Raw genomic sequence first — 25,541 nt, 5'->3', positions numbered from 1 at the left:
AGAGGTTTGTTCTCTCTCAAATTCAGAGTGAACATCCGGTCATTCCCTTCCAAGATGCTGTGATTCATACTGAGTCATCGTGCTTCACAGCTATGGAGACAATAGCTTGAATTAAATTCATAAAGTAGCCTTTTCTCGGCCATAGCCAAAGGCAACTGCATATTTGACACTTACACGAGTGAATAAAAAATAATGGGTATTGTGTAAGAGGTTCTCAGTTAAAATTTTACTACACCCTTCGGCAACCCATGTGGTTATTGATAAGACACTGAACCCAGTTTTTGGAGAGAAAAAAAATGTCTGGACAGATGCCACGTGTTAGGTACGAGGAAGTTTGAACAACAAAACCAGCCAAGCAAAGTCTGTTGGGTTCCAGTTCAACACAGGTGGATATAGGACTAAGGCTGCCCCTAAGCAGAGATTCTCCTGGTCGACTAATAGTCCTCAGTTCAAGCCAATAGTCCCACTTAAATTTTGTTAATTTGATTAAATATATATTTTGGGAGAATAAAAAATTAGTTTTAAGTTAATACGTAACATTGCAAACTCTGCTACATTACAAAGAAATGCAAAACGATAATACTGAGCCTTTAAAATAAAATTTTATAAGTGAACGTATGAACCGCAGCCTACGGGCGACAATGCTAATGACAAAAGCAGTGATGACTCTGAATGTGCCGGAACATTTATTTCAGTTTCTTGTCATAGTCTAATAGTATCTGTGTCAACGCCATAATGACAGACAGGGCATATTAGGACCTGCAGTCTGTGGTCTGTGTGTGTTTGTGTTTGTGTGTGTGCGGTAACTAGCTTTTACTGTCTGGAAAAACCCTGCAGTGAAAAATGGAAATGTAAGTTATTCATAACATCTCTGACAAGGTGCAATTTGAGTTTTATTTTGTTGTTGTTTGTTTTTTTTCCCTGTAAACGACTAATGAAAGTTGGTCTTCTAAAACTTTTCTTGGTGACTATTTGGAGGTAACACTTTAAAGGACCCTCTGAAGAAAGTTTTTGGTGCCCAAAAAAACCCTCAGGCTTGAAACGGATTTGACTTTTGATGCAACAATGAGGTGATAACAGCACTATGAAGACTTTTTTTTTTTTGTACACTGTCAAAGCTCCAAACTACCTGTGTTTCCAATATGAAAGTGTGACAGTAGCTTCTCATGGCTCTCACTAGCTCACTAGTTACCTGACCCACCACATCGCATAGCAACAAAGCCAAAGTTCCCGCTGTCGTTGACGCCCAACTTCTCGGTTGCATTTTCAAAAAATGCTAGAAGTGAGGATTCTTACAGAATTTAAACAAAAACCCTCCCAATAGACTCCAAACAAACCAACTTGGATGTGTTCATCATAACATAATGTCACAGCACCACAGTCAACTCAAAACTGAAATGGAGGTTGTCAGTAGAATCAGGAAACTGACAGCAAAGGACAGAAGAACAGTGATGTTAAGAGAGTTGAGGGAAATGGAGATGGAGCGCAGAAAAACAGAAGCTCTGGATGAAAAAGAAAGATTGCGAAGACAGGAAGAAATACCTGTGGAGGAGGGGATGACAGAGGAGGGGAGGAGGGCAAATTACCCAAAGGACCTGGCGAAACAAAAAGAAGACCAAAAGCAGAAAGTAGGGCTTGAGTGGAATACAGTGATGATGGTGGAGAAGGAGCCCACGTTCAGTCTGAAAAAGGAGGCGCAGAGGAGATGCGAGGAGGCTGGGTGTTGCCATCTGGGAAGAGTGGAAGAAAAAGCCAGCTTTGAAGTCCCGACCTGTGAGCAGAGCAAAAAAACCCTGTGCTATACAACTAGTGGGGTGGAGAGCAGAAATCAGACCGTGAGACTGTTAAAGAGCAGCCCCACCTTAATGGCTCTACCCACCTGCCCTCTGCCTAAAAAGCCAGGCTCAGGTATGTATGTATATAATTTGAATGCCCTTGTTTCAAATAGCATTTTACCTATTTACTACTACTCATTTCTGCATGCTAATCATATTTATAACAAAATCTGCCTCTCTAAACTCCAGGCCAACCCCAAAGAAAGGAGCAGTTTGACTAGAGCGCCACAAGTCCACAGCCAGCGTCCTCAAAAGGTCTCTTCAAAATGTATAACTACTAATATGGACTTTTATGCAAGATGTTTTTTTTTTTAATTCATGTAAGAAAACAGCGTAGCATTGAAGACTTGTGAGTTGTAGTTGTCATTAAACAACGAACAAGACCAAAGATTCACAACCAGACTAAACTGTTTAAGAATGTGGCAGGGAAAAGTTGCAGCAGTGTAAACTCAAACCGGCTGATGGTGTCGTGACCCGTCTCAGCTCGTCAAAACACAAGTAGGCAGTTTTAAAATGTAAGTTATAGTTTGTGTTTTTTCTTTATATTAAAGGACATACCAAGTCTTCTAAATATTGGACCTGCTCTGGAAAAAAAACAGAGAAATTAAAACAGAGAGATAGTAACACAGACATTCAAGCACAGACAGTTTTGGTAACTTAACACGCAGCCTTCATGCAAACACTTTATTATTTGCTAAATGTAATCTACCTGTGAAGCTTACAATCAAATCTCAAAGGCTGACTTCCAATAATAATTCCTTCCAGAATCACAGCAAGTGCTGCAAAATCAAGCAGCTGACTTACACCTTTGCTGTGTTCCAAATAGCGTACTTACAACAATCATTATTTTGAGTGTATAAGTGTGTTCACAGTCAACTATGGAAACATATAGTGTACTACAAAAAAGGTGTTGCACTCAAAACGGTCCAAAAATTGAGTGTGAAACGCTGGACACTATCCACACTCAACGGTCACCATCTTGGCTACGTAAAGGGAGGAGTAGATTTAGAAAAGATTTTCAAATTAAGGCGTCTGATGAAGCTGCAGCTGATGAAGAATTTGCGTGTTTATTTTCCACTAAGTACCATTATACTGCTGTTGGACAGAGGCCATCGGTGTGTTCATTGTGTGCATTAAAGACAGACATGAAAAGACATTTATTTCTGGGTAAAACAATTAAAGCTGTACATATGTTGGTGTGTGATGCATTCAAATCCTACTTTTATTGGTGGAAATTAAAATACTATGCAAGTAACAGTCCAAACTTGTAAGAGTACTATCTGTTAGTGTACTAAGGGAAGTACATCATTTTATAACACAGCCAAAGTCGTCATGACCACATCATGTATTTCACTTTGTATCCATCAATCTTCTTAAGGTCAAAGATACGAAGAAGGAGGGTGAAGTGAACGAATCTGAAGAGCCCTGACACATGTCTTAACCTCTCGCTCACAAATGTGTGTTGCCTCTGAAAACTTTGACCCTGTGTGGGACTGGAAGCAGACTTTTCAGTCATACATTTTCAATACTTTTTTGACTGACCGAAATGTCAGTCACTCCATTGGAGCTCCGGGGCTCACCGACATCTCTGGATCTCCTAAAGGGTTGAATATATGTTTTGTTGGCGCACACCTCCATCGGATGTTGGATTGTTGCCTCAGTATGTATTGTACCTTTGCTGTATAGTGATATGCTGCTTTGCCGTTAGCCCTCTCCTAGCACTGGAAAATTAGCCTCAGCATTCAGAAAAAAAAAATCATAAAACAGACTTAATCTGAAATGAAATACAACATAGAGTAGACGCCCACCTCACCAGGGGATGTTAATCTTTGTCAGCCCTACTCTGAACAATGCCAACTGGCTTATGGTCAAACCTAATTACTGACCCCTTATATAACCAACCAACCAATGACCGAATTAATGTGTGTGTGTGTGTGTGTGTGTGTGTGTGTGTGTGTGTGTGTGTGTGTGTGTGTGTGTGTGTGTGTGTGTGTGTGTGTGTGTGTGTGTGTGTGTGTGTGTGTGTGTGTGTGTGTGTTTATATGTGTTTCAGTTGGTCAGAAAGTGTGTTTTTGCAGGTCATTGTTTGAATCAGTCTTCTCATCTGGTGCATCTGGAGACAGACATGTAATAACATGTATTCAGTTAAAAATGGAAAAAAAAAGAAGAAAAAAAAGGGGGGGGAGTTAGGGGGGTCCAAGAAAGTGATTTGTTGCCTGAGGGATGCCACGCCATGTTAAACAGCATCTTTACTTTCTTTATGGGAAAACAATGCACACACAAAGTACTTTGTGTACTGTGACCGTGACAAAGTGTGGCAGGCTTTATATGCTTGTTGAAAACAATTTGCGAGTGATTTGTCAATGTTGGAGTGGCTGATCTGAGTTACTCTAACAAGCATCTCCAACTATGTGGTGTTGTTTTATTCAGATGCTTTTTTTTTTTACAGCGCTGCTCTTTAGAAGATAGAAGAAATGAGATACACTATTTCAGTCAGAGAAATAATAAACTGTGCTGACAGAGCCAAAAGCAGATGATATAGCAGCGGAACAGAAATTGTTTTTGTCTGTGGATCATTGAGCCTGTTCACACTTGCTATTAGCATGCGTGCTTGTGTGATTCAAACACGTGGACAGTTCACAGTACAGGTGTGAACTCACCCAAGACACATCGAAGGCACATTGAGATCTGACCTGTTAAGATATTTGGAGACGTTCTGGGTGTTAATGGAAATGTTTCCTTTACTATATTGTGGGACTGCTTACTTCACTGCCGTCTTCTGAATAAACAACAGAAATATCCAACAGAAGAAATATCCTGCGTGATTCTGTCAGGAGCAGCTGACCCTGGACATTAAGTAAGAAAAAAGAGATTTACTTGCAAACTGAACTGATGGCGATAAAGCAACTGGTTCCTGAATAAAAACACAGGCTGTCGACGTGACGCTTGTTTCACCAAAGTCTCTTCTCGGTTTAGTTTTATTTTTTCTAGTTTACCTCGTATGGGATTTCTGACAAACATCAGACCCCCGGCTGTGAAAATGCCCCGCCCACTTGCACAGTTCAACTACCCACCACAGCACAGAGCCCAACCCTCTCAAACCTACTGGAATAATTGAATAAGCTCACCAACGTGATTGGGTTGCACCTTTCATTTCGTGAATTACATACTCCAGTAATTTTACTTTACAAATGTGAAACACGTCAGTTAACGTTGCCATGAAAACAAAGCCTAAAGTGAGATCTGATCAATAGTGGTCAGTGAACAGATCTAATCAGAGCTGGCCTACACATACAAGCATAGGACCCAGTGGCCTAATGGATAAGGCATCAGCCTCCAGAGCTGGGGATTGTGGGTTCATGTCCCACCTGGTTTGGTGTGATATATGAGTCACTCGGTGTGATTAATCACTGTTTAATATTTCTAATAGAAAGTGTCAATACATTCTCTACCCTTCTGACAAGTCAAATGGATACTTGGGATGTCACATGCCATTCTAAAGCTGTTAGACTTTGGTACCCTGTCATGTAAGAGCAAAGGTCTTTTACAGAATATTCAAGCTGCATCCACAGTCACCTCGAGTCCATTCATTTCCTAAATAGCTGAAATACCACTTAATCATCTGGAGCCACTCATCAGTTTCCAGCCAAGAACAGTCGACTACAGCTTATTTTTCCTTTAGCCTCCTCTGGCTTGTCTTCTCTGCTATGACTTGTTTCCCTGCTAATATGAAATGAAATGTTTTGCCAGTGAAGAATAAAAGAGAAGTTGACTCGAGCCACAAAGCTTTCAAGTTATTATCAAGCTTTTAAGTCCAGAGTCATAAACATCCTCAAAACAATCCATGATATTGGATCTGTTCACATGGGATCAGTTACAAGCTCTGATTTCATGTTGTGGGATTTTCTCCATATTGGTTATTGTTACATTTGCCTGTAATGATAGCTGCACAGAACAATGAAATATTGTGCAATCCAAGGCAGGAATCCCTCCAGCGTATGACTTTTGTTCTCTGGTTTTGACTCATGCAAACACACAGACTTTGAGGAGATGTTTCTCTGGAAGCGCTTTGAGATTCCTAAAATGTATTTTCATGTGGCGGATATTTATGTGTTACAAGTTTGTTTATATCAAATGTACATTTTGGAGTCAGTGTCTAATAAGTATACACAACACATACATTATTGTGTTCGGTTGGAATGAGACTGGCTCCATCTGTCCTCCTAACTGTTTTCATAGGCAAAGCAAAACATAAGAGCAGCAACATGGCGGATGTCCATAATCTAATCAACATCCCATGCCAAGTCTGCAGGCCTTTTTCTTCTGCCTCTGTGATTTTCTTAATCACTCTTCTACGTCAAAATCATCTCATTTATATTCTTCTACTCTGCCATTCAATATACTGCTTGTTTGTTCCTGTATATGGATGGATATGCAGAATGGTTTGAATATGATGATTAATTAACTGATAGAGGAGTCTGAGGTTAACTGAGCTGCTCGCCACCCTGTAACTCAATCAACATCTGCTTTCTTCTTTCTTCTGTCCCCCTCCTCTGCACAGTTGTCCATAAGTGACCTCAAAATACCTCCTCTTCTCTGAGGCTGAGTGGGACCCAGCTGTCATGCAGGTAAACAAACAAAACAAAAGACATGTATCACTATATCACTCTGTGATATTTTAAAGGGTAAACAAATCTAAGAACCTTGCTTTTAGGACCTTTGAGAATATGTGTGCCATTGTGTAGGAAGCGTGGGAAGTCTGCAAATAATCTTTTTAAATTTTTTTTGTAAACATGCACAGCTTGAGTTCACTAGCCTAGTTTTTGGTACACATCCAATTGAAGGGAATTAGATGAAAACTCAGTGGTCTGGTTTCGATTTTCATTTTGGAACAAACTAACACAGCAACCCAGTGGCCTAATGGATAAGGCATCAGCCTCCGGAGCTGGGGATTGTGGGTTCAAGTCCCACCTGGGTTGGTGTATTTATAAGAAGAAATAGGATTTTCAGAATGGTTGAATTATAATGAGCAAGCAATAGTTAACTCATGTATTTAATGCTCACTACCTGCTTGTGTTTAAAGTCAGCCCCTAATGGTCACCAAAGGTATATACTTTAAAAAAATAAAAATAAAAATAAACTTCAAGACCAAGGAACACCAATATGTCTTCTTTTCTTTTTCATTTATACTCAACAAAATGTTTCCTCTGGATTTTTCTGAAACATATCTGCTCTTTTACAAAATTAAAGATATATGTCAGTCAAAATGTTATTTACAACATGCTCTACAGAAAACTGTGAAGGTCATCTATAAGCATTGAATATTACTGTACGGGCAAACTGCCTTGATGGATCGTTTCTATGGCCCTCAGAGGCCAGTTTGAGCACTGTAGTTATGCTTCATAGAGCAGAATTGCCATTATGGTTTACAGTCTAATAAAAGACCAATTACATTGAAAATGGGAACTCCAAAATATTGAAACTTCCCCCGAGGATTAGGGCTCATTTCCAGAGTGAAAAAGACGATTGGGAGTGAGAGGAGAAGCTAATGAGACAGAAGAGTAGAGGGGAGAGAGAGGAATTATATGGATGGATGGACGGACGGACGGGCGGGCAGATAGATAGATAGATAGATAGATAGATAGATAGATAGATAGATAGATAGATAGATAGATAGATAGATAGATAGATAGATAGATAGATAGATAGATAGATAGATAGATAGATAGATAGATAGATAGATAGATAGATAGATAGATAGATAGATAGATAGATAGATAGATAGATAGATAGATAGATAGATAGATAGATAGATAGATAGATAGATAGATAGATATCATATTGACTGACTCAAAGGCTGAAGATAGTTGGGGAAAACACTGTTGCCCAGATCGCACTCCTGCCTGTTCAGTCACACAACACCACTCTGTCTTTTACTGTGATGATGGATTTTTGAAGTAATGTTTCTGAAGTGCCTTGACTTTGTTGTCATCTGTTTTTGTGATTTCTCTTTGTGCAACTCTGACGCAACAGCCTTGTTCTGTTTTCATATACATCATTGTCCCTCGTTGTCACGGTGATCTGCCTCCTGATCTCTTCTCGGCCGCACAGCGAGGTGCTCCTACTTCAGATCTCCATGTTGATTCAAGCGTTGTTTATCACCAATGTAAACCTTCTTGTCAACAACGCACCTTAATGGGCAACGGAAACCTGTAACAGTTGTACCCAGTGAGATTCATTCGTCCCGCCGTGGTTGTTCAAATCCCCGTGTGGTAACATTAAAATCGAGTCTTGTCCGACTCACCTCAAGAGGTGAATACATATAACTGCATGGAGACTGAAAGAGGACTGAGTAGAGGTGAAGTGCTCAGTGCATCACTGGAGGTCTCCCAGCCTGGTTCACTTAAGCCAGCCCTAACTGCTGTATCAAAAAGGAAGGTTTTAAATCTAATCCTCAAAGAAGAGAGATTGTCAGCCCTCCGAATTTACGAATCACAATAACTCATGGGCTCCCAGCCTCAGGGAGGGATGCCAAGCTCTGGCACCTGCTACCAATCCCTCTGAGAATACTGTTGTTGCCCATAATAAAATCAGCAGGAAAGAAAAAGTGCCTGTCCTCGGACACAGTGATTGATGCACCCCGAAAATAACCACTCACACTCTGAATGCGGCTTGTGAAAAAGAACATTAAACCTTACAGCTGCACACTGTGTCTTGTGAAATCAGACACCAAATGATGAAGTTTTACCTCGGCTGCAGTTGTATGGATTTCCAAGAGAGGGAGATGTTACTCACAGGCGTCTACACTGTGCACATGGAGTAGCTTTTAGCCGTGATGATATGACTAAATCTGTAAGCTTGCATTTAAGGCTCAGGCTGATGTTTTAAGTGCAACTAATACAACATTTCTCCAACATCTCTCTAGCTTTATTTCTCTGACACTACAAGTCATCTGCATTGATGTGCGTCTGTTGGTGTTGCAAGAAGGTATGCAATGCTCACTTGGAGGTGCGAATAAAAACAAAAAGTTGCATTAGCCTGCTGAGCTGGTGGTCAGTCAAAACATATAAATGAAATAAAGTAAAAACCTTTCAGAGGAGACCTTCTTTAAATCTTTAAACATTCAGGGAAGATCATCTTGAATTTCCTTCTTACATCCAGGTCAAAGTTTTCATTCATCCTGTGAAAAATCTCGATCATCTCAACATCTCAAAATTTGCTGGAAATATTTATGCTTCCAAGATGATGTATCCATATAACTTTAGTGATACTCTGACTTTCACTCCAACACCACAAAGAGGTTGACATACAGTGTGTGATTTAATGAAATGTCTCAAATGTTGAGACATTCATGTCTTTATAAGTTGTAATAAAATTTGTGATTTTGTGGCTTTCCATCAGCTTAAAAATCCGATTTGTCCAATATTGTGGTTTATGACCAAATGCATATAAAACTAATGATGCCCATCAGCCTCAGCTGTACTTTGTGTCACAGTTCTGCTCTGAACTATGTTTTTTCTTCTGTTTGTCTTCCAGTTCATCCACCAGAAGACCTCAGTGTTTCTGTCCGAGCCCAGTCAGTCTGCCACATTCACTTCCAGCAAAGAGACGAACATTTTTATTATCGAAAAAAAATCCTCAGTTTAATATTTCAAATAAAGAAGATTCAGTTTTGTAAGAGAATGAATGGTCAAACATGGATGCTTATTACAATTATCAACAATTTATAATATCAGTTCTGATAGGTGTCAAATAAAGAAGGTTAATTAATGTTTGCTTTATTTCTTAATGACTTCAGAATGAAGTCTTTCACGTTTTAGCATCGCGCTGTTTGGATTTGAAGCAGTCTCAAATCATCTGCCAGCACCTTATGTCACTGTGCGAAGGATGTTTTCATTTGCACCCAGCTTGCGGTTATGAAGATATTGATTGATGTGAGGATGATGAAGATCCTCAGTGACTCAGGGGCTGCTGATGACCTGCTTGATCCATTCAGTGAACCTGGTGATGCGGGTGTAGACGCCGTAGTAGTCTGGACGTCCACAGCCATGGCCCCAGCTCACCACCCCGGCCAGGAACCAGCGACCCGACGGCTTCTGGCACACCAAGGGACCGCCCGAGTCTCCCTGACGGAGACGGGCAGTGTTACAGGGGAAGGTTTATAATGTCTCTATAGCACAAAATTACCATAATAATTGAAGTGTTTATAATTAGCCATAGCATCTCTTGAGGCTGAGATCACCCAGAGGACATTCAGGATGTGGTTTCACACTGAGATGTAGGAGTGGGAAGAGTCTGTTTGGGAGACCTGAGATTTGTATTTTGTCATTAAATCTATTCCACTTGTTTGTGCCTTTGGATAAATACAAATTCAGACAGAAAAAGAAGACTGGATGATTATGTGAGATGAACTGAAATTTAACTAACCATTAAACATTACAGGAACTTTAGTTAATATTATTACGTAGGATAAACAATAATATTAAGTTAGTTAATCTTAGAGTTGTCAATTGTATGTATATATAGCCTATATATAATATAAAACCTCGAAACGTCTGCTTTAGTTTAAGAAAGTATTCCAGTTTATTTCAACCTGGTGTTTTTCCTGCAGCATTTTGAGATGATTCTCTGGTGGGTTGGTCACTCTGAGTGTCATCTGTTGTTTCACATTTAGTCCTTTAAAAATATGGATATAATTCAAAGTGGATTGTGAAATGAAATAAACATCTCATGTATTTCTTTGTACCTGACAGGCATCTTTCTCTCCACTGCGATAACCGGCACAAAGCATTCTGGGAGTGACCAGGTGGCCGTAGGAGCGAACGCATGCTTCCTCACTGGCCAGGCGAACATCCACTTGCTGAAGAATATTACTGGCACGGCCTGGAGGAGGACATGGGGCAAAACATTTTCAGAATCATTTTCCATTTAGAAAAACAATGTCAAACTAGTAAAGCCAAAAGTCTGCGTTCTCCTCCCAGTCCTAACATTGCTGCCATGTTCTGATGACATAATAATGTTTGTCATTGACATTGATGCCTTTACTGGTTGTCAGTTCTAGAGCTGCAGATCAACTTATATGAGCAAACTCAAAGTCACACAAACCCACGGTGAAAGATATCACAGACTACAGTCATGAAGCTCCATATAGGTTCACTTCATTTTAGGCCTCATTCATTTTCAATCTTTTCTTGCTTTCTCTCTCAGCTTTTTCTAATCAACTGACTGTGGGTGGTTTTAGTTGATCAATCAGATTCCTCCACAACTGCTCATCACTTTTAGATCTTCATCACATCCAGATTTTCTCTTTCTTCTGTTCCTCATCTCACCAAAAAAATTTCCCCTCGGGGATTAATAAAGTATATACCTACCTACCTACCTACCATCACCACCATCTATATGTCTAGACCCAAGGGGATTTCCTGCACATCCTCAGCCTCTTGCATAATGATATATAACGATATCACAATATGGTGCAATTCACAAAGACTCTGACATCTGTCACTTTTCTCCTCTTGTCCGTGCACATGACAATAATCTTTATTTTATTACTTTGTTCAGTTTGAAGTCTGTCTTGATTGAAATACTGATTCCTCAGCTTGTATTAATCTTGTATCCATGCTGAATAGCTGTGAATATGTGTACACCATCAGTAAAAAAATATAATGACATGATTTCTTACACATTCTTAAGAAAGCTTGTTATTATTGCTATAGTTTTGCAGCCATATTTTAATGTTTGCAAATCTACTTTCACTTTTTCTCTCAAAATTGATGTTTATTTTAATGAAACCTTTCATGCCAGAAAATGTTTTCATTAGGGTTCATCATGACACCAGAAACCACTTCCACCCACACTCCTCCTGCCTCTTTAATTCAGATGGGTTAATTTCCTGCAAGTTTGCTCAGTTAAAATAGAAAACACACTTTCCTTCACGTTACCACCTCTACACTCCACATATCTTGCACTGACAAGATGGAGCTTTTAAAGACTACACAATCACCTCCTGAAAATGTAATGCATTAGATTGGATTATACACAAGCCTTTACCAGGCTTAAAATTACTTTATACAAATAAAAATAAAAACTGGGCATGTATGCCATTCTTTTCAAAATAAACTGTAAATAAAGCTGTATTTGTGCACATTTAAATTACTGTGTCAGTTTAATTTCAATATTATTTATAGCAGTCATCTTAGGGCACTCCTAAGGTCAAGACCTTCCCATATTATACAATATGCAAGCACTTGGCAACAGAGGGGAGGAAAAGTCAGTCCTTCACAAGGCTGATGTGGTGTTGCGTCAATGTATACCAAAGGCCATGGTTAAATGGAGATTGCTATTGTTTTGGATGAAAAAAAATAAACATCTTTCACTTATAGTCAAGAGAAAATCTTTGTTGCAAATAATTTGCAGATTTGTTAAATTTGTTGCGGTCACAAACTTGTGGTATTTTGAGAGGCAGTTGTGAAGTTACCATTCCCAATCATAGTGTCCTCAGGTTCTCAGTCAGAGCCACTCCTCCCTCCTCCCTAGCTCCACCCTCTTTTATCAGCCAAATATGGTAACTCATGGTTCCAAAAAAACAAGATGGCAACGGCCAAAGTTCCAAAATTAAGGCTTCAAAAGTTCCCAAATGGGTTGATACTTTTCATAATAAAATCCATTATCTAATAAATAAACTGCTTCCATATACTCATTCCACCAATACTCCAGGGTCTGTCTTATCTCCTACGATCTCCCCTTCCCTCTTTCCCCGCTCACCTCCCTCACGGAGGGACCCCCAGCCGGTGACCCAGCAGAGCAGGCCTGGCTCCAGCTGGTGGGTGGAAGGGAGCAGGCAGGCGGGTCGAGCATGTCCAGCTAGCGGCGCAGACGCGTCCCGTTGGAGCTTCAGTAGGGCCAGGTCGTAGTCCTGGGACTCACTGTCGTAGTAGTGGTGAAGGTGGATGCGCTGAACTCGTGCCACTTCCTCTGTGGGGCTGCTGCGGTTGAGCAGGAGTTTTCCCAGGTAGACTGTCCACACTGAGGGGGAGTAGAGGCTGCAGCAGGACGAGAAGACAACAACTTGTAATGTGTTACAGAGTCAAGAGGTCTTTAAAATAATATAGCACCCATACAGTTACTTTTTTTTGTTGTTGTTTGTATTATTTTTTTAGAGTCTTCCACCATTGATGTAACAGTCTAACATATTGGTCTTCCTTTACCCATCAATCCTGTGTAGGATAGGAAGTGAGCCCCCTGTCAGTGGGGTCAAATATCTGACCAGGACAGTCATGGAGGCCAGGGCTCGCCACATAGCAACAGAGAGGTCGGTATCAGGTGGAGCGCCAAAGATGACAGATAAAGAATTTTGGGGCAATGAAGACATCATAAGCTCATGTTATAGTTTCAAATATGTTCAAGCAGAAGGTTATTACCTTGGGACAGGACCAAAGCATATGATTGCAATTAGCAGGGGGTTGTTTGCAGCGATTCCAGGTGTCACTGACGTCAGGGTACATTTTGGGCCAGTCTGGTGTTTGTTTTTGCATTGAATACACATATGGAGGATTTAGGTAAGTCTGTTCCCAAATGCTGTTTTCAGGCGCTTTTGGTTTGAGTAGGGAGACTTGGATTGACTTATACCTTTTACAGCATATTCCTGTAATCAAAACACAGGCATCTTAAACTACTTGCAGATCCACAGGCTGTAAACTTGGGCCGATCAATTGTTTTAATCAGGCCTATCCAGCCTGTCAGTTACAAAGGCAGGGCAGACCTGAGATCCTCTTCTACCTTTAACTGAGCAAAATATTTAGCCACAGATCAAACAAAGATGTTGTTTTGTAGATTCCTAATTATAAAAACCAACTCTTTGCCCATTTAAGTAGAACTAGAGAGTAAGGGAGCTGCCGTGCCAGTGAATTAACTGGTAGTGCTTTGCTCTTTTGGTAGTTATGACTTTTTAAGTTTAAAATTTAATGAACTGCTCGAAGATACAACAACAGGAGTGATGTGATGGGTCCGACAAGTACAGGAGCAGATCATTCGCATAAAGTGATAATTTAAGTGTAGTGTATAACGGCTCGACATCCTCAAAGTGCTCCTTTGTGTGCAGCCAGCTGGCTAAGGTGACAGTGAACACTGATGGTGACGGTGAGCAGTGATGCATTTTTGACTGCAAACATATGCCTGAGCAACTGATTCTGTTTTTCAGCATTTTTCATCATTTAGACTGAAATGTCTAAACTCTGAAGACTGCAAAAGCTTTTAATCACCATGCAGCAAAATAAAGTAGAGAAGAATTGTTAATCCTCTCCAGGATGGTGTGATAGTTTTGGCCACTGTCCAGACTGCTGATACTTGGTCGAAAAGACACAAGCATATATGAATACAAAAATAGACTGGCTCTGAGTCAACAGGCTGTCAAAGTTAAACCCTGGACAGCAAAGATACAACAGTAGAAGTGATGAGAGAGGAAGTTTGGAGAAAACAGAAAGATAAACATGATTGATAAAAAATACTAGAATACTAAAAATGCTTCATCAAAGTCAGCGTAGAGAATGAACATATTTTATTCTTGCACAACACAGTACCTCAGGTCAGGTTGCCGTCCGTTTGACAGCACTTTCGATTCCTGCACTCACCGGTCGTCATAGAAACAGTGGGCGGCAGACACCACCCACTGGCTGGAGATTAGCGCACCGCCACAGATGTGGGTTCCTTGCACCTGCAGACTGGCCTGCCATGGCCACTCCCCCTCAGAGGCGCTGGTACCCCCAACGATACGGCTGGAGAACTGCCTCAGGCCGCACTCTGAATGAATACACAGGTATATACTGCATGAGTACACAGCTGCAAATGTGGACAACGTGTGCTAAATAAACTTAAAATAAAATGCTTGAGCTAGTGACAAAAATATATTTACATCCAGTATATCTAATCTTTCTGATCGAGAAAACACGAAAAACACAAGTTAATGAAGACAGATTTTCTTGATTGATTTTATTTCATTTTCATTAAAAAGCAGGTTGATATGATGCTTAAGATGATCTTGACAAACCTGTCCCCTAAATTCTAGTGTAAATGAAATCGAGTGTAAAGGCATAAAGTGAATAAAAACAGTGTGTATCTTCTCACCACACTGCTTCTCATCTGAGGCATCGGGGCAGTCAGTGACAGAGTCACACTCGGGGTTCGGCTTCTTCAGACACGTTCCATCAGCGCACACATAGGTCATATCTGTACACTCCACACCTGGACACACACATACTGGAAATGTAATGCTTTGCTGTGATGCTGCGCTTTGCACATGCACATTCATGACTGCCAGAGTTGGCTGATGTTTCCCATCTGAATATACACAGGAAGTTATATTTAGACTACAACGCTCAAAGGTGCAAAGATTTGAGTTTTGCTACTTTTCAAACTGTCTTTTGCTGAAAGCTGTGGCTCTCTGTTTTGTGTGAATATGTGTGAACGCACTTGAACGTGTGATTTTCTTACCATCAGTACAGTTCATCTCATCTGTGGCTTCAGGGCAGTCTGGGTGTTGGTCACACACTTTGTAGTAGTCCACACACTGGCTGTCCTCTGGACACGTGTACTGTGCCACACACACTGAAACACACACACACACACACAAGAAATATTAGTATGAGCGGTCATGTGTGTTCATATATACAGTAACATTCAGTGACATGAATTAAGGTGACAGGATGTTGTGTAAAAGCAGCAAGACATTGTGACAGTAGTTCAGCATTATGTAGCATGGAGCAGTGCACAGGAAGTCTGCTGTGCTTCTCAATTACTGTTTAAAACCTATTTTCACACTTGAATATTTTTGGTTCGATAATAGATAACTAGATTCAGTGCTTGCCTGATTATATTTGATAGGTTAAATGGAAAACACTTTTTTTTTTTCAAGAGATAATAGTGGATTTTCAGGATTGTATTGTAAGCAGTCTGTGTTTTTATTCAATAGAAATTGTACTTATTCAAGCATAGAAGCAAATTTGCCATGTTTCTGCTGTGTTTACGTGATTATTATTTTATTTGCTATGAAGTAGTATCTAATCAGTAGACCTTTAAGGCAAACCAATAACAGCGCTGTAGCTTGACAAGCTGCCAAATCTCACAGGTTTTAAGTTGTGAGATACTGTCTGCCATCCAAGTGGATTCAAAGGATTTAGATAGAACAGGTCCATCAGATCAGATCAACATCACTCTCGGATTTTAAGCCAGCCAGCTTTCATTAGCAGCACACTGACGAGGCTCACATTACAGTATATGTTTTGCTTCAATAAACCTGGCAGCTTCAGTCCTCTTAAAGTGTCCCAAGTGGTGACTGGTAGAAGGTAAATTTAACAATATGTAAATTGCATTGGGATTCACTTCACTGCACTGTTTTTAGTTTTAGCAGGAAACAACAAATTATGTGTTGACTCGTGAATTTAGCACGTAAAATATGTACCACAGTTCCTCTCATCAAGTCCGTTGGGACAGTCTTTGATTCCATCACAGATAGGAACGCAGAGGCCATTCACAGTGCACAGGAACTGACCCGGGCAAGCTATAAAACACACAGTCCAAATCTGTGTTCACAAACATGATAGAACTCTTTAACCAAATTAATAAAGTGGGGCACTTTGGAAATCTGCATCCACAACTTACGGTCGGACAGGTTAAAGATGCTGTAGTGCAGCTGAAGGCCCGGCCCAGTGAGTGGTACCTCAGACGTCATGACAATAATGGTCGTGGTAGAGAGCAGGACGAGGCGTTCGCTGTAGGGCTGCAGAACCCTCGTACCACACAGTCTGAGAAGAAAGAAGATATCAAATTCAGTTATGTTTCCATGAAGGGCCAACAGTAACATAGGCTTTTGTGGAAGTCTGCAGGTTTGCTTTTTAAATAGCAATGGATCACCCTGAAGCCCTCAACCCTCAGGTTGCACTCAGGTCAGACTTTTGACAGTTTGAAAATAAACAGAAATGTCATATTGAAACTTAAATGTCCTGTAACAGCAACAGGAGACTCATGGGACGATGCTGCCCCCTGTTGTTGTGAAGAATAAAATCATGTGACGACTAAACATTTATAACTGCAATTTGTTCCATTTTCCTTTTTTTCAACTGATATCACACACATCATGACCTACACACAGGTGGAAATTATAAATAAACAGTTTGATTCCCAACAAGATGCACTGAGCCTTTTTCTCTCCTCTGCTCTTCAGTGTACCAGGTGTATCTTTTCGGTTCGGTATGTGTAATGTGGTTATTGCTGCCGCCTGCATGTGTTGTGGTGGCTCAAAGTAAGGATAAAGAGGAAGTCGGGCTCAACCTAAAATATCTAAGCATATTAGAGGCTCATCACCTGTGTACTAAACAGTTTTAAAAAACCTTCCCATGTGACCATTTTGGGAAAGAAAAGTTACTTTTTTGAAAAGAATCTGTTCTCAAAAAAGTCCTTTGCAGTAATGAAAAGTAGATTAAATTGAGTAACAACTGTAGAAAGGACAGTCTCTGCTGATGTTAACCACACTTGTCAGCTAAACTCTCATCAACAATGTGAGTGTTGCTGCCAGTGAACCTTGGAGAGCCGCTCACCAGAGAGCCTAAGACACTGACCAAAGACCAGCCTTATTCGCTGTGGCCCAGTCTACCTGCGGTTCTGAATGATCCACTGTCCCTGGGTACAGGCCTGGTTGTAGCTGGATCTGCTCAGCTCGTAGCCCTCAAACTCCAGAGACAAGCCCATCACTGCACCGGGCATCTGCAGAAGTAAATACAAAAACACAACAAATACACACATACAGTAATGTCCATATGTGTTATTATTAATGATTCACAGCTTTACACTTGTTTATGTATATTTACTCAATGAAAAAACACATGAATACATCATTAGTAAATCAATAAAAGACTCTCGCATGCAAAAACGCATGTAATCGCATATGAACACAATCACATGTGATTGTGCATGTTATCATATGTTGTAACATGTGGTAAACATGTGTCATGCATGTAATCACATGTGTCCTATGTGGAGAACATGGGAAACTCGTGTGTTTTTTCTGTAAGGTGATATATGGATGGAAGAGACTCACGGTAAAGCTCCAGGTGCAGTTGGTGTTTGGAGGGTAGTAACTGGGAAAGAAAGGTGTCCTTAGTGTCCCCTGGACACCTGATACAGCCTTCAGCTGTATCGTGGAATTACAGTCTGACAAAGATAAAGACAGGGAACAAAAGAGATGTTTTTATCCACAATACAAATCCATTCTCCTGTTCATCGGTGAATTTCAACAACTACAAAACATACTGCTGGATGAAAACTCTGACAGACAACTACCTGCTGGTATTGATATAGTCTGGTCGGGTAAGGCCAAGATGAACTGCCATAAAACTACAGATACAGATATTCATTGGTCCATTCCAAAGTCCATCTGACTTTTGTGATTCTCTGACTTCTAACAAAACCAGTCTGTCATTTATACAATGAAATTTCGAAACATCTAGATAAATTGGCGAAAAACTTTGGTGCAGATGTTGGTGTTTCCCAGATGATGTATCTTAAGGACTTTGGTGATCGCCTGACTTTTCCCTCCCGTGCTAACATGAAGTTGACGTTTGTGGTTTTGAGAGAAATGTGTCCACGACCGACGGATGGATTACCATGTCGTTTTGTGCAGACAATGATGTGAAAATTTATCTTGTAAAAGTTATTCTTTCATTATGAGAAAAGATCTCATTACTGATGCTAACACATTATCTTTTTAGTATTTGTGTTATGAGCAGGTTGCTATGGAAGCGTTAATTCAAAGCAGCACTGTGCATTAAATTAAGCCTCAAAGAGCTTCATGTACGGCTTAGTCCTAATGTTAACAAATCTTAACAATTCCCTCTTGTAAGTTTTCAATTGGTTTTAATTCAACAATAGAAAAAGTTGTTCTTATATGGCTGCATTTGACTCACCGTATCCTCCTTTTCCTCTGAATAAACAATTGCATGAGACATGTTTGTCACAGAAGGCTGAAGCATGCAGGCAGTCTTACCCCGGTGGTCCCACGCCTGTGCGGCCAAAGAAAAGGGGTCTTTGTAATTATGCAGACCCTTTTTCCAAACCACTGTCATCCACTCGCCTGACGACAGGACGCGCACCACATGCTCGTGTCTGCTGCAGCCGTACACACTGAGGACAGAAGTCGTCAAAGTGATAGATTATTAGATTTAGAAATAAACGGGCTAACAGTAAACTTTGAATCCCTCACAAATCAGGAACTGACTGAGGATAACGACAGAGTGGGAGGGATTTGTTGAGTGGTTTGTTAATTCAGCCCATTACAGGAGGACAGACACTGGCCGGATATGTCACAGCTAATATACATTAATGTCCAAAAGTTTGAGATGCTTTAATCATGTTTATCCACACTGTCAGGGAGGCATCTCATCAGTCTTAAATCCATTGTCACTTCGGCAACAAGAGGAAGATGAAGTCCTGTGACAGATGATATGGCCCCCACAGAGCACTGATCTCAACGTCAGTCAGTCAGTCTGGGAATATATGAGACATTTTAAATCCACTGAAGCACCGTGGCTTCTCCGATGCTGGGAACAACCTACCTGCCAAGTCAGTGGATAAGCTGCGTGCTGAAAGGAACTGAATATTGATTTGATTTAGGTATGTATTTGGTTCACTCCCCTACTATCATGGATTAATTTTGAAAAGCATCCCAGCTTTAATTTTAGTGCCTCAAACAGTGGCACAGTGTATTATATCTGTTGTTGTTTTGCAAGGAACTCACGATGTGATGAGATGATTGTCAGAGGGCGTGAGGGAGTCGTACACCACCAGCCTGTCACAGCACTCTGGCAGCAGCCACTCCATGTGGAGCTCCAGCTGGGACCCAGGGCTGGCCTGGAGGTGCCACAAGCAGGAGGAGCGCTGCGTGTCGGGGCCACGGAGAGCCACAGCGCTGCTGGACACCACCATCTGATAGCGGTAACAGTCTTGGGGCAAAGAAGCCAAAAATGAGAGTTGGACTTTGTGCACAAAAAATTACATTTGTGTCGTGATGTAAAGTTGGATAAATATTGTTTTTATAATTCTTTTACTTATTTGTTAAAGCTGGTAGGCCCTGATTGTTGACATCATGTTGAGATGTGAAGTTTTGCTCTGATTTTATGTTTGAAGCAATGTAATGACACAGAAAAGAAACAATTTTTATTGATTGAAATTATCTGGAACAGTGGTACATACACATGAGGCGAATTAATCGAGCATTCGGAGGTGTCTTTCTTTATCCTTTACTTAACAAAACACACCATGACGTCACCCATTGGTTTGTGAACGGCTGTTTTGAATCCTTGAGTCTAGCATTTCAACCGTCACCATTTGTTTGTTTTTTTGACAGAATTGACCATATTGGATGAGGCAAGGAGATGTGAGGGGTGGGTTTTACAAAGAACCTTAGGACACTATGCCCACCCACCTATAGTGGAAACCTGACTGCACCCCAAGCATGTAAATCAAACCAGACACACACCCTAACCTACCTCTCTTTGAGTCTTAATATCCAATTAATGATAACATTACTTTCAGAAGGACCATCAGAAAACTGATCTGAAGGAGTGAATTTAACTACTGACACCATAATAACTTGTGAAAAAAACATTGACTTTGTATTTCATGACAGAAGTTAATCTTTTTTGAAAGGGAGTCTATTGGAGTCAGAGGTTTTTGGAGCCAGCCCGTACGGCCCCCAGTGGTATTGCACTTTCAGGGACTTCTTTGACTTCACTTTCCAGACCTGGAGGGTACGTCCATTTTGGCATACATAGTCAACCTTAATAAACTGGGAATATTAGCACACATATCTTACTTGCTTACAACAAACCTTAAACCTTCAAACCTCAAACCAAGAATTAGCACATTAGCTAATATTATTAGCTAATAAATCTTTGCACTATTGTTTAGTTAGTTTAATTTAATATTAATATATTGTATTGTATATATTGTGCATTTTCATATTTAATATTTTTTACAAAAGATTTCCCCTTGTGGGATTAATAAAGTATCTATCTATCTATCTATCTATCTATCTATCTATCTATCTATCTATCTATCTATCTATCTATCTATCTATCTATCTATCTATCTATCTATCTATCTATCTATCTATCTATCTATCTATCTATCTATCTAAGGTTACAGGTAATGTTAGATAAAAAAAAATCCTGCTGAGGACTGACACATCCAATTGGTGAGAGCTGATCGGGGGGAGCTCAGATGCTTTTTACCGTAGCCTACATAAAATGTAATTTAGCATTGGGGCACTGTCCTGCTTTGACACACCTGTAACGCCTACGATACCTGAGACACTATGTATGCCAAAAACATTGTCTGGTCGTCTTCCTCGAAACCGTTTCTTCATGACAATTTGAACAATAAAGCATCTATTTTTTTTTATTCTGCTTGTCCATGTGTTTCTATATCCAAACAGGATTTGAGTTCATTTTGAAAAATAATTTAAAGATTATTATTAAAAAGTGTCTCAACATGATGGCATTATGTACCTACCATAATACAAGATAAAACTTAAATCTCCCCAATTAGGTGATTTGAGTCATTTTCACCCAGTCACTTCCCATAATGGATTTATCCTATATACCAGAGTTGTTACATTATTTGTAGATGTAGTTTACGATATTATACATTGTAAAAACACGCTGTACATTCTGATCACTGTTGTTCAATGCATAATATTTTTACTCAAACAAATGTACAGAATATTGTACTGCATGCTGATTAGAGTTCAATCCAAATTCATTAGTTTACAAAACAAGAAATTATGAGCAAGCAAATGAAGATTAAGTGTGATACCGAATGAGGCTTTTAAAAGCTCTACAACTCTGGAGTCAGTTTCTGTAAGGAGGAGAACAAAAACAGGAATTAAAACAAAACTAAATATAACTGTAATCCTCTTTCTGCATGCTTTTTTAAAAATCTTTCCTTAAAGCTTACACACACACACACACACACACACACACACACACACACACACACACACACACACACACACACACACACACACACATACACACACACACACACACACACACACACACACTCTCTCTTTTTTACTCCTTACCACTGACAGACAGCGTGAGGAGGTGGAAGAGGTGTCCATCTATGCTGGCCATCTCTTCTTCCTTTGGCCCGCTGTACCTCCTCAAGCCCTCCTGCAGGCTCCTGGTGACCCTATCCAGCGTGACCCCCCCTGCATGGCTGCTGGGTACAGACAGCACTATCCAGAAGTGAGCCACAACACTCCCCTCCCTGCAGAAACAAAGCCAAGCCACACATCTGTGAATAGTAAACTTCCATACAAAGCAGCCACAGCATCATATGACCAGACCTATAAATTCTTTGTGTGAATGGATCTGATTAAGCTCCATTGAAGATTGTTTCCAGTCACTGCTTTCTATGGTCGTAGATCTCGGGCTAATTTTGAAACTATTGGTGCAGCCTTTAACTAATCAGCATTGACCACCATATATCGTGTGCTGTGCACAGAAGCTCGACCTCCGCCTCCATTATTTGGAACTATTGTCTTTGCACACAGCTGGTCACTGATTGGTCAGCCCTTCAAAGTGGCTGAGCAAACATTAATGTGAACAGGGTTTCCAGACTATAATCACAGCAAAGCCTGAAACTGTAAGCAATGGGCAGGTGGAGCAAGGCTAGTTATTTCAATACCCACAGTTATATTGTTGAAACAGAGCTGGCAAAGTTAGAAACTGAGAATAACAACAATGTAAAGGGCAACGAGGCGATCTTTTGAGCTGAAGTCACATGCTCTACTGAACTACACCCCATCATCGATCCCCAAAGCATCGATACAGAGGCCGATCGCTGAGATAAATGAATGTGAATGATTGAATTAAATATAAGTTGCCATCAACATGTGGTAGCAGAGTGGCTTCTCTTTTCCTAAACACATCTACTACAGACCATGATGTTAGCAGAAGTGAGCATTCACTGTCTGATTGTTCTGTCACTCCTATCTTGGTTGTTATGGCTGTACTATATGTGAAGACAAAGTTAGATCCACATACCCAAAGGCGAACACAGTGGTGTAGTTTAAGTATCGAGAAAGACTCGAGCGATTCATTATCTTCTCTACCTGAAAGACAGAAACGACAGTATGAGCAGTTCACACCTAAACATTCAACTACATGATGGATGTCAATGGAAGTGACGTAATCCAGCATATCAATTAGTTTCTCAGATACCCGTCTGAACAGAATGCAGCTGCTCATTAATAGTAATATAGACGACAGTCTGTTCTTGATAACTCCAGTCCTGGCTTCGGGCTTCTTTAGACACATTTTACCTATTTCAGTCAAGTCATGTTTTGAATTTTTTTTGTCAGACTATAAAAATATTCCTCTGTGGTAATTGATTAGAATTAATTCTTCTCCCTATATGGTCTCACTGAGTGCTAATTCACTTCAGATCGTCCATCCATCCATTCATTATTTATACCCGATTTATCCTGAACAGGGTCACGGGGGGCTTGAGGCTATCCCAGCTCACTTTGGGCGAAGGCAGGGTTCACACCCTGAAGGCAATTTGTAGAGTCACCAAGGAACCTGACATGCATGTCTTTGGATGATGTGAACCAAGTTAATTTATTGTACATGAGCATCAACACAATTTGTGTTCTTCACTCACCGTGTTCTGCACTCTCCTGGCTTCTTTCTTGAACGCAGAGCCGTTGTGAGAGGACAGATCAGCAGAGAAGTTCCTGTTGAGGATGGATATGTAGGCCGTGTACTGCTGCTGAACACGAGGCTCTAACACCCAAACCCTGTACTCTGTGACAGAGGTAAGTATGAAGATCAACACACCAAAAGTAAACTAGACCAAGAGTGTACATTCAAGCTGTTCTGTGACGCGTTATATAGGCCAAGCAGTTAATTGAGTTAATCCAAAAATACTGCTGTTTTGTTCGTATAATGTTTGCCATGTTCACCATCCAACAAAGTATTGGACAAACTAAAGATTTGGACTTGATGATGGCACTGGATGAAAAGTCAAGAGATCACCAAAGTTATTAAAACTCATGCTGAGGGGAACATGAAGATCTCAACATGATTTTATGGCAATCCATCCAACATGGGATGTTTCTTGATGGTGTTAGAGGAAAAGTCAGGAGATCACCAAAGTAATCAGGATACATCCTCTGATGTCGATGAATATATGTACAAATATATTTACAAAAGTTGAAATGTTCTAGCCCGCAGTACCATATACTAGAAAGGCAAAACATGATTAAATCAATAAGAGAGAGAGAAACAACTGTTCACCTAGGAAGTACCAGGCCAGCATGGCTCCTGCTACAGTAAGGATGATGATGAGGATGATGAGGAAGGCAAGGAGACACTTGCAAAATTGAGTCTTCTTTTTCGGTGGAGCCACAGCTCGCGTAGCAGCTCCTACCTGAATGGGTGAATGGGAGGCAAACTGTAAAGCTCTTTGAGACCAGGGGATGAAGTGTGCAGACCATTTAGCGTTCTTTCCCTGCGATCAAAAAGTTCTACGAATGTTACTGTTGCGTAGCACACAGGTTTTTGTGACCACTGGTATGTGTGCATTTGTGATGTCACCATGGACATTTGTATCAAACTTGGGCATGGTTTAATTCCACTCATTAGCTCTGCAGTGAGCATTAGCCTCTTGCTAATGTGGCCTTGAGCAGGGATGAGGTTATCTCAGTCCATGCTCCTCATTTTTCTTTATTTTCAAACTTGTCGTCAAACCAAACCGATGCTGACGCAGATCTTTCTTTTATCTCCACAAATGCAACGTCTCCCAGGTTCTGTGAGCAGACTTTGATGTGGATTCTGTAGAGTTCCCCTTTCAGACATTTTCAAACAGTCGGAAACCGGATGAGGCTTTTAACAGAAAAGGGTTTTAAGGGCAGGAAACTGAAAGCTGTCACAAAACCACAGCAGCTTCTTCATCTGCTGGAGATTTCATTCACAATCAGTCACATCAACAACATTAAAAATCCAAACAAAAGCCTCTATTTTGAAAAAGGCTTGTGTTGCCAATGATATTCTGTTAAAAACAGATTTACTCTCACAACTCAAAAGGTTTGAAATACATGTCAATCTACTGAGTGATTAATATTATATCAAACTATTGCAGCTATTTCAGTGTTTTAATGTTACTGACCCTGTTATTCAGAGAAGTAGGTGTGAGTCCCTGGTCACATGAAATAGACTTCTTTGAGTCTTGTCCAAACGCCATTGCATCACACCACATTCCTTGCTCCTTGAGAAATCATCTTACTGTCCATGAGGGCTCATTGAGGTCTGAATTTCCAATCTAACAGCTTTTTATGAAGCATCTCTTGTAGTCACACAGCCAGACATGTTGCTCAGACAGACAGCGAGCAGCTCCCTTTCTGTTTGTAAGTCCAAAGGTAAAAAAAAAAATTAAAAAAAATAGCCAGTCAATATCTCCCAAAGCTCATTTAGTTTTGCACATTGCTGAGAGCTAAGTTTTCTCTGTACATCCACAAAGCTCGAACAGATGATTTCATATCATACGTTGCGAGTACCCTCCCATCTAAAGGAGCAGCAGGGAGTCAGATGCACAGCAACTGTGCTGATGTCACTAATCGTTGCCTAGCAACAGTGATGCCCAGTCAACTCA

The 25,541-nt window shown here is 40.5% G+C and overlaps 1 protein-coding gene and 1 non-coding gene across 2 annotated transcripts; one reads left to right on the top strand and one right to left on the bottom strand.

Moving 5' to 3' along the window:
- Positions 1-6,741: 6,741 nt before the first annotated feature.
- On the top strand, positions 6,742-6,814 carry trnar-ccg (transfer RNA arginine (anticodon CCG)). Its single transcript has one exon. It is a non-coding gene; the product is annotated as a tRNA-Arg (tRNA).
- Positions 6,815-9,581: 2,767 nt separating this feature from the next.
- Positions 9,582-25,133, bottom strand: LOC138209208 (transmembrane protease serine 6). The gene is made up of 18 exons (XM_069167623.1): positions 25,059-25,133; positions 24,188-24,320; positions 23,549-23,695; positions 22,934-22,997; positions 21,967-22,154; positions 21,699-21,740; positions 19,621-19,825; positions 18,871-19,007; positions 17,926-18,038; positions 17,482-17,591; positions 16,491-16,633; positions 16,291-16,389; positions 15,324-15,437; positions 14,958-15,074; positions 14,465-14,633; positions 12,600-12,877; positions 10,582-10,718; positions 9,582-9,961 (listed from the first exon to the last, which is right to left on the bottom strand). Exons 1-18 carry the CDS (start codon positions 25,131-25,133, stop codon positions 9,797-9,799), a joined length of 2,436 nt encoding a protein of 811 aa, XP_069023724.1. The 3' UTR covers positions 9,582-9,796.
- Between the last annotated feature and the right edge of the window lie 408 nt (positions 25,134-25,541).

This window comes from Embiotoca jacksoni, unplaced genomic scaffold (assembly GCF_022577435.1).
Source record: "Embiotoca jacksoni isolate LCO1_2020_lvr unplaced genomic scaffold, fEmbJac1.0.p SCAF_4, whole genome shotgun sequence".
NCBI lineage: Eukaryota > Metazoa > Chordata > Actinopteri > Embiotocidae > Embiotoca > Embiotoca jacksoni.
The sequence above is the reverse complement of the archived record's forward strand: the minus strand, read 5'-3'. Positions and strand labels throughout refer to the sequence as shown.